This window comes from Aotus nancymaae, unplaced genomic scaffold, assembly GCF_030222135.1.
Source record: "Aotus nancymaae isolate 86718 unplaced genomic scaffold, 86718_ANA_hifiasm-v0.15.2.pri h1tg000040l, whole genome shotgun sequence".
Taxonomy (NCBI): domain Eukaryota; kingdom Metazoa; phylum Chordata; class Mammalia; order Primates; family Aotidae; genus Aotus; species Aotus nancymaae.
In genome coordinates this window covers 125550434-125560905 of record NW_026988454.1, presented here as the reverse complement: position 1 = coordinate 125560905, position 10472 = coordinate 125550434, and the positions used below count along the sequence as shown (strand labels likewise).

The following is a 10472-nucleotide window of genomic DNA, read 5'->3' as shown; positions in this document are numbered from 1 at the left end:
TCACTGCTTCCACATTTCACTCTCTACTTACGTATCCCTACAGGAAAAATAGTGGAAAAATCCTGGTCCCTTTCTAAAGTTCCTCCTTGCAACAATGTCAGCACCATTCATTAGCCTGTGCAAACCAGCCACCCAAGAGTCACCCTTGACCTGTTACCTCTGCCCCTTTCTCCCCTCAATCTGGTTCATCTGACTTCCTGGATGGCCTGTGCAAGTCACCATTTTCTCTCGCTTGAACTCCTAGAATTACCTGACTCTTGGTCATTTCACATCTACCCTTGATCCTCTCCAGTCAACCTACGGAAAAGATACTAACTTAAAACAAGATGTATTAAAATAACATTTCAGAAATTTCTCCAGGTGAAACTTTGTTGATCGGTTGAGTTATATTGGATAATGTGCAGTGCAGCTAATTTAGATAATTAACAATGAATCTAGTATGAAATACCATCTTCCGTGATGGGCATTTCTCATGAAATTTATAGAACAATTCAGCTAAGCCCCCTTCTAAACAATTTCCTACCCTAATTTACTCCTCTTCTGTTTTATTTGCATGTTTTTGTCTGATAAAATGTACAGCTTCATTTCACAGCTCTTTATTCACATGTCTGTTTCTCTTAGCAGACTGTGGGTTCCTTGAGGTATGTAGCTGTGCACACCAACACATCCAGCTAATTTTTATATTTTTTGTAGAGATGGGTTTTCACCATGCTGTCCAGGCTGCTCTTGAACTCCTAGGTTCAAATGATCTGCCAGCCTTGGCTTCCCAAAGTGCTGGGATTACAGGCATCATGCCCAATCAATTATGAGTTTTAAATATATTTCGACTATTTTCAACTTACAATGGGTTTAACAGGACCTAACACCATCATAAGTCAAGGAGCATCTGTACTTGAGTCTTGCTTTTTTATATAATCTGACAATCTTTGCTTTTTAAATTGAGTGTTTAAGTCATTTATATTTATTATAACTATCAATATTACTAGATTTACATCTACTGTTTTGCTCTATTTTTGTCCTGTTATTTGCTTATTTTTTTCATCTTTGTCTATCTTCTTTTGGACTATTTTTTAGTATCCATTTTATATCCTACATAGGCTTACTATTTTTATTTTGTTGTATAAGAATGGTTCTAAAACATACACAGCCTACCTTCAAATGTCATACCACTTCATATATGATATAAGCACCTAAAAATTCTATATTTCCCCTTACCCCATTCTTTATGCTACTGACATCAATTAATTTCTATGTATAAGCCCTCAAAGCATTGTTAGTATTTGTGTTTTAGTCAATTATCTTTTTAAGAAGTTAAAAATGGGCCAGGCATGGTGGCTCAGGCCTGTAACCCCAACACTTTGGGAGGCAGAGGTGAGTGGATTTCTTGAGGTCAGGAGTTCAAGACCAGCCTGGCCAACACAGTGAAACCCCATCTCAACTAAAAATACAAAAATTAGCTGGGCATAGTGGCTCACACCTGTAATCCCAACACTTTGGGAGACCAACCTGAGCAACATGGCGAAACCCCTACTCAACAAAATATACAATAATTATCCAGGTATGGTGGTGCATGCCTGTAGTCCCAGCTACTTGACAGGCTGAGGTGGAAGGACTGCTTCAGCCTGGGAGGTCGAGGCTGCAGTTAGCCATGATAGTGCCACTGTACTCCAGCCTGGGAGACAAAGCAAGACCCTGTCTCAACAACAACAACAACATTTTATTTCAATACCACCAATTTTAAGCTATTTGATTATGATGTGCCTTGGTTTTTTGTTTGTTTTTTTTTTTTTTTGCAACTTTTTTTTCTCCTTTAGGTTGACTTCTGCTTATCATCTATAGGTTTATAGTTTTCACTAAACAGAGAAAAGAGGTTTAAAGTCATTATTTCTTAATGGCATTCACAGCAACCTAGATGGAATTAGGAATCTATCCTAATTGAAGTTAACTCTGGAATGGAAAAACCAAACATCATATGTTCCCACTCATACCTGGGAGCTAAGCTTATGAGGATGTAATGGCATAAGAATGATATAGTGGACTTTGAGGTATAAAAAACTACACATTGGGTACAGTGTACACTGCTTGGATGATGGATGCACCAAAATCTCAGAAATCACTACTAAAGAACTAAAAAAATTCACTATGGCACTAACTACAATAAAAACCTGTCCAACAATAAGGGCTTGGTTAAATAAATTTTAGCACATCCAAACTAATAATTATTAAATCACTTCAAAAACAGTACATACTGTCTAATCCTAGTTTTTAAGAAATAACATATTCACATAAAAACATACCTGCACAGAAAAAAAATCTAGAAGTATACACCCCAAAATGTTAACGGTAACATTTTGTTACCGGTAACATCTCTGTAAAAGAAGTGGAAGTTTTTGCGATTTTTTTCTTTTTTTTCTTATCTATCACACCTAATTTTCTACAGTAAGCACAGGTTGCACATAGATAATAATAACACACATTCTTAAAAGGCAAAACAACAACTAAGATCACAATTTAAAGGCGGAACAGTGCCACTATTAGAGCACGGAACGTCCATGTTCCATGATAATACTAAAGTCAGGCAAAGTTAATATCACATAACTTAGTATTCAATAGCCTAGTTTTTAATTAGTTTTAGTAATACATATGGAAGAATCTGTTATGACTAAAAAAGCACGTAATTCAGGTATTTTAACAAAACAAAAGACTTCCCAAATAAAAATGTAGTACTAATCCTACAGACGATGTTGAAAAATCACATAGTAAAAATCTCAACTGTTTCAAGTTGAGTATCAACTTAAACCCCCTTTGCATGCCTAGGGTCTCATTCTGTTACCCAGGCTGGAGTGCCACAGTGGCACTATCACAGTTCACTGCAGCCTCAGCCTCCCAGGCTCAAGTGATCCTCCCACCTCAGCCTTCCAAGTAGCTGAGACTACAGGTATGTGCCACCATATCTAAATTTTTTTTTTTTTTTTTTTTTTTTTTTTGTAGAGATAGGGTCCTACTATGTTGCCCAAGTTGGTCTCAAAATCTTGGGTTCAAGCAATCCTCTTGCCTCAGCCTCCCAAAGTGTTGGGATTACAGGCATGAGCCACCACACCTGGCTCTTTTATACATTTACCTTGAAAACCCTCACTGTTATGAGAAAGCGGCTGCTGAGAAAGTAAGATTTAAAAATCACTCATGAGTTTAAGAATTCAACTCTATGTTTAGCTGAAGAGAAACTCGTTATCTCAGACTTGAACAATTTGGGGGATGACAATTGAGAGTCAATAACAAGAGGGGGTCTCTTAAGTTTTTCTAGGACTACACATCTGCTACAGGTTGAGCATCTCAAATCCAAAAATCTGAAATCCAAAATCTTCAAGATTTCAAAGTTCTTGAGTACCAACATAATGCGCAAAGGAAATGCTCATTGGAGCATTTTGAATATGGAATTTTTGGATTAGGGATACTCAGCCAGTAGGCAAAATTCCAAAGTCAAAAAAAAAAAATCTGAAATCCAAAACACTTCTAGTCCCAAGCATTTTGGATAAGTTATACAAAACCTGTACAAGCTAAGAATGTATATCCCCAGGCACTGGGTACAATTTCTAGCCAATATCCAGGGAATTGCTTACGGCCATGTAGAACATTACCCAGGAACTGTCTGCAATGCCTATTTCAACATGACCTGCAACACAGCCAGTTAGTAAATCCTCATTAGGATTAATCCATAAACTATAATTTTCAATGAAGTTAGCTGGCATAAAATGAATGATCATTTCCAATGTCTGTGGCAGAATATGAAAAATTATTTAACTGCAACCAAATAATTAATAGCAGGTATCCGTGGAAAGTTATTTAATGGCAAATTCACACCTATAACAGTTTGCGAATCAAGTCTCATAATGCCTCCACTGGGATTTGATAGCAGCTGTGAGGAAACAGGAAGCATTAAGCACAGGACAGCTCTACAATTTCTTTAATTAGTAACACTTTTGATGAAAGCAATTTTTGTTGCATAAGGAAAGTTTCCAGTAGAGGAGAAAACTAAGTTAACAACTTTACATGAGGGAGAGTTAGTTGCATTTGTGTAACACAAGCAGCATACAATACCAAAACTGACAACATCATTTCGTAGGTACTGTTGAAAATAAATATCTCCTTGCTTTAGTGACAACTCTAGCACCATTCATACGCTCATACACCCAACAAATAAATATATGAAAACTATTTACATTGTTTATTCTAGGACCTGGGGATGCAAGCGTAAACAAGCATAGTCACTGTCTGTCTTCATGAAACATACTGTCTAGCAAGGGAGACACATGTTAAAACAAATAATTACATATTTGACTACAACTGCAAACGTCATTATGTTATTAAACAAAAGGGCAGGGTGCTATGAGAGCATATAGTAGGACTGCAGTCAAGTAAGCCAAACACAGGGGAGGGGAAGAGAGGTCCAGGCAGAGGAAATCTGTGCAAAGCCCTGCAGCTGGAACCTTACCCAATCTAGGAAATGAAACGGTCTAGTATAACTGAAGCACTAAGATTATTTCTTGGGCACACATCAAGTCTAAGATGTATAAAGACATCCAAGAGATCGAGATAGTAAATGCTACATGAGTTTGGAACTCAGAAGTATAAGCTTAGAAACCATTAGCTTAGAAATAGCATGGGATGCTGTTTACAGAGTCTTACTCTGTAACCCAGGCTGGAGTACACTGGTGCAATCTCAGCTCATTTCAACCTCCACCTCCTGCGTTCAAGCAATTCTCCTACCTTAGCCTCCTAAGTAGCTGGGATTACAGGCGTGCACCTCCATGACCGGCTGATTTGTTTGTATTTTTAATAGAGACAGGGTTTCACCATGTTGGCCAGGCTGGTCTTGAACTCCTGACCTCAGGTGATCCACCCACCTCGGTCTCCCAAAATGCTGGGAATACAGGCATGAGCCACCACACCCAGCCGAGATTACTTTCTTAATCATAGAAAAAAAAATTTTTAATTACTTCTCTCTGGATTTGCACTCAAAAGAAATAAAGCATTTCGTCTGCTTCCTTGTTTTTTTGTTTTTTTTAGCGGGGAGAGGATCTCGCTATGTGCCCAGTCTGGCTCAAACTCCTGGGCTCAAGAGATCCTCCCACCTCACCTCCCAAAGTGCTGGGACTATAGGTGTGAGCCACCCAGCCTGGCCAAAAGTATTTTCTAACACTATAGTTACAATACAATGTTCTATTCAATGGGAAAGGTAAAATTAAATATATAAAGTTCTTGGAGAAACACCAAGAACTAGGAAAAACACTTCTTTCAGGGAGCCTCAGGTATTACATGCTGTAGTTTATCAGAGCACTTCCTTCTAGCATTTTTCAGTGACCTGGAAAATGAACCTTTTCTTTTTTTTAACACAGATACAACTACTTCACAAGATTCGTCACTAAAAATCCTTTGAGTCTGCAGAACTGCCACCTACTGAAGCTATATCATGATCATAAGCATTCTGAACACATCAACAAGTCCTAAAGGGATGTGACATCAAGAACAGACAAACCTTCTACCTTGCACACCCAGAAGTTATCAACTTTCAGAAAATCATTCTAATCCTTAAACAACCTGCCCTACACAGCTTCCAATGATGATTATATAGTACGTAACTGCTTTAAAAAGTGATGAGTCAAGTTAGAGTTACAGAAAAGAAAAGCTGAGTTAAAACGTTCCATAATTTATGGCCAAAGCACCATGTAAGCATGAAAAATGCCTTAACACAAACTCACCCGATTTATTTGAAGCATGTTGAGACACTATTGACCAAACTGCTGTATCCCTCACGGCTCCAATAACTGGAAAACGAAAAGAAAGAAAGAAAGTTCAACTTAGTTGATAATCTCAATGACTGGTATTTTAAACACATGCCCTTGATCAAAATCAAGTATAAAAGTAATTTATCCAGATCTGCATAGAACTTTCTACGACGATAAAAATGTTCTATACTTGCACTGTCCAATCTGGTAGTCATTAGCCACATGTGGCTACTGAGCACTTGAAATGTGGCCAGAGCAATCAAGAAAATACATGTTTTTCTTTTATGTTAACTTAAATAAGCACATGTCACTAGTGGCCACCATACTGGACAGTACAGATCTGAACAAAGCCCCTTCTGCTTCTAGACTTCTAAGACAATCCCAACCAAAGTGAAGCTGTTAAAAAACAAATCTGAAATTTAATATTTAACGTATACACCCCTTTTTGCAGCCATGTTTTAAACAGCTTTCTTCTCATCTTCTATATGATAAATTAATCCTAAAGAAGATGCAACACCACAAGTATTCTCTTAGATGGTATGGAAACAAGCATATAGTACAATCATCTTGCTGAATATTTTTTTCTCTGTCATTTTGTCTGTTATCATTGGTATAAAAATAGTACGCATATTAAAATTTCAGGTCAGGCATGGTGGCTCACACCTGTAATCCCAGCACTTTGGGAGGCTGAGGTGGGTGGATTATTTGAGGTCAGGAGTTTGAGACCAGCCTGGCCAACATAGTGAAAACCCTGCCTCTACTAAAAATACAAAAATTAGCCAGGCATGGGTGGTGCCCGCCTGTAATCCCAGGTACTCTGGAGGCTGAGGCAAGAGAATCGCTTGAACCCAGGAGGTGGATGTTGCAGTGAGCCAAGATCCAACCTCTGCACTCCAGCATGGGCTACAGAGTAAGACTCCATCTCAAAAAAATTTTCACATACAATTTTCTGAAAAAGTCACCATCATGACTATTGTTACATTTGAGTTTACTTCCTTCTGGGCCTGAACCCTTTTCCTTGGTTATATTTCTTTTACATGGTGAATCTCTTTTACATGTAATTTAAAAACAGATACCAATGACAGGAAGGAAAGTCCAAATTATAAATAAATATATCATGGGATCTTATAATGAAAAAAACGTTTATATAAAACATAAATTATGTACAGACCTCTCCCCAAAAAATTATCTACAAAGCAACAACACAGTTGTGATACACAGCAAAAGGGATACACCTAATCACTTGTGTAGAAACTTTTATGCTGTTAAATTTTAATGCTGAACTTTCTCTTAGAAGCAAATGTTTTGTAAGTACACACACACATACACAAACACACACTATTTGGCTACCACTTTTTCAAGATGACAAACTGGAGTCAATTCAAAATGACTTTCAAAACTTTAATATTTTTCTTACAATAGTGTCCTCAGTATCTGCATCAATTTTTATTTCTTTTCTAATTACTTTCACATTTCCTATAAGAATGGGATGCTGTATAAAGAGCACAAGGCCTGGGTACTGGTGAATTTCAGTTTTAGTCGAAGTTCTTCAGGAGATTACCTTCTGAGCCTTGGTCAAATTACTTTGTGTATCTTTTGAGTTCTTCTTTTTCTGTCTTTTTTTTCTTGAATCTTTAAAAAGTAAGCTAAAGTCCTTGTGGTAGGCAGCCTCTAACAAATATAACACAGCAGAAATAATGAGATGCCACTTCCAAGATTAGGTTATAAAAATTCTTGGGTATCACCTTCTCTCACTCATTGGCTCAGAGCGAAGCAGATGCTAAATTGTGGTGCCCTTTGGAGAGGCCCTCATGGCAAAGAACTGAGAAAAGCCTCTGGCCAATAGCTATCCAAAATTGATTTCTTCAGTCCAAGAGCCCCAAGAAACTCAACCCTACAAGAGCCACATGAATTAGTTTGGAAACAGCTCTTCCACCAGTAAAGCCTCCAGATGCAACTGCAGCCTCAACTGACAGCTTGACTACCACCTCTTTTATAAGCTACAGGCACCCAGCTAACCTGCACCCCGATTTCTAGCTCACAGTAACTGTAAGATAATGTCCTTAAATTCTGGTGCAGTGTGTTATGCAACAATAAATAAGACAATCCTATCCAACTCTATCATTCAATACTCCTACGGTGCTTTAGATACCAATTTACATTTGGATAGGCAAAAAAAAAAAAAAAAAAAAAAAAAAAAAAAATCCCTGTTCAACATAAGCAAATGAGTAACATTAGAACTTCAAAGTGGCAAATTATAAAACTTAAAACAGTTACATTTTCAATTCAAAAAATGAGGTTTTAAAAAGTGTAGCATTCGTCATGTGGTGTTAAAATACACGTTTTCAATAGGAATGGAGCATCTCATTAAAAACACTAACTATAACTAAAAATACAAACACAACCAATCATCTTTTTTTAACTGAAAACAGTTCATTTGAAAGGTAAAGTGTGAACGACCACTAAAAGCATCTCAGTGATTTAGTGTCCCTTGCTTTCCAGAATTTAACATCACTGGTTGAGTACAGTGGCTCACACTTGTAATCTCAGCACTCTGGAGGCAGATCACAAGGTCAGGAGTTCGAGATCAGCCTGGCCAACATGGTGAAACCCTGTCTCTACTAAAAATACAAATATTATCTGGGTATGGCAACGCATGCCTGTAATCCCAGCTCCTCAGGAGGCTGAGTTTGGAGAATCACTTGAACCTGAGAGGCCAAGGTTGTAGCAAGCTGAGATGGTGCCACTGCACTCCAGCCTGAGTGTCGGAGCAAGACTCTGTTTCAAAAAAAAAAAATAGCATTTATCATTATTAATTAGGTACTCACCAACTTTGAAAAACTCCCTTTTGTCTTTATTAGTATATAAGCTTTTAAAGTTACAAGTGCTTATCTACACACTTGTATGTATTTATTCAGTATTAGAGGCTGCTAACACTGGTGGCTGATTCCAAGAAGTAAGCACAGCAAGATAGTGGGGTACCTTTTTGAAAGTTCTAATCTTCTGTTTATTTTTTGAGACAGAGTCTCACCTTGTTACCCAGGCTGGGGTGCAACGGCTCAATCTCAGCTCACTGCAACCCCCACCTCCCAGGCTCAAGCGATTCTCCTGCCTCGGCCTCCCAAGTAGCTGGGAATATAGGTGCACACCACCAGGCCCAGCTAATTTTTGTATTTTTAGTAGAGATGGGGTTTCACCATGTTGGCCAGGCTGGTCTCAAACTCCTGACCTCAGGTGATCCGCCTGCCTGGGCCTCCCAAAGTGCCAGGATTACAGGCGTGAGCCAACAGGCCCGGCCTGAAATTTCTAATCTTCTGATATATAGAAGATATTCCATGAAGTAACAGAAACGAAAACTTTATGAACATAGAATTGACCATACACTTTAAATATTCTGTAAAGCTTTCCTTTACAATATAAAGAGCTGTATAAATTAAAACACATGAAACTCATATGTCTACCGCAGCACTCCATAACTGGCTAACATTCTGAAAATTATACTTTTTTAATCAAACCAGTTATATTAGATTTATATCAATTTAGAAATTGTAATTTGTAATAATACCATGGACAATTCAGAATGCCCACAATGGTACATCTGAAAGACTCTGTTTCTACTTTAAAGACATGCCCGGTCTACTGTCATATATTTTAAACAATTTGATAAAATATCAAGACATATCAAAAAACTGTAGAGCAGTTTTATAATACCTATGGCTAAAATCCATCTCCTTGGCCAGGTATGGTGGCTCACACCTGTAATCCCAGCACTTTGGGAGGTGAAGGTGGGTGGATCACCTGAGGTCAGGAGTTCGAGGCCAGCCTGGCCAACATGGTGAAACCCCGTCTCTACTAAAAATACAAAAAATTAGCTGGGCATGGTGGCACGTGCCTGTAATCCCAGCTACTCAGGAGGCTGAGGCAGGAGAATTGCCTGAACCCAGGAGGCGGAGGTTGCGGTGAGCCGAGAATGCGCCATTGCACTCCAGCCTGGGTAACAAAAGCGAAACTCCGTCTCAAAAAAAAAAAAAAAAAATTAAAAAACAATAATAATAAAAAGCTACTTCCTCTATGAAAAAAGTTTCCAGCTACAGTTGATTCCAATGACAACTAAGTACTTTCAGAGAAATGTATCCATGTGTCCCAAAAATGCCCTACAGTGATCCGGTCAGGCATATTAGGACAGGCAATACCAGATTCCAAACTACTAAATGAAAAGAGGCAGGGCAGTTTACGGGGAGAGGGCACTACAAACTGGGGAAGATGTGATCCTCATGAAGAATTAATGATCCAACCTGTAACTGCAATGTACTGCTGATATAAGTCGTACTTTAAATATGAATTACATTTTGCCCATCTGAGAAATTAAAAGCTGTACAAAAAAATCTATTTAATCCCCCATAATGAAACTGCTTTATAAAATTGCAGTTATTAAACTAACATTTATAATTTTTTTATATCAGCACCCATCCTACAGTTGACAGGCAATTCTCACTTAAATGCCTTATTTGAAAACATGAAAAGCAAAACAAAATAAACTATCCCTATTCTTAGACTACAAACTGCTACAAAACTATCAATTCAATGCTTCTTACTCTAAAAAGGTCATAGGGTCCCTTAAAGAGCTTTTTAAAGTGTTTTTCATTTTGATTTTTTAAAGTAGGTACCCCAAAACACTGCTTTTAT

At 37.9% G+C, this 10472-nt stretch overlaps 1 protein-coding gene across 4 annotated transcripts in view; it reads right to left on the bottom strand.

Annotated features, from left to right (window-relative positions):
* Positions 1–10472, bottom strand: part of LOC135268095 (copine-5-like) — a 38816-nt gene that overhangs the window by 26860 nt on the left and 1484 nt on the right. For 3 of the 4 annotated variants that reach the window (XM_064361106.1, XM_064361107.1, XM_064361110.1), the window contains exon 2: positions 5760–5825. In XM_064361106.1, coding sequence (XP_064217176.1) covers positions 5760–5825 — 66 coding nt within the window. Of the gene's footprint in view, positions 1–5759; positions 5826–7347; positions 7447–10472 lie in introns of those variants that run through there. The other variant, XM_064361108.1, reaches the window with a different exon arrangement.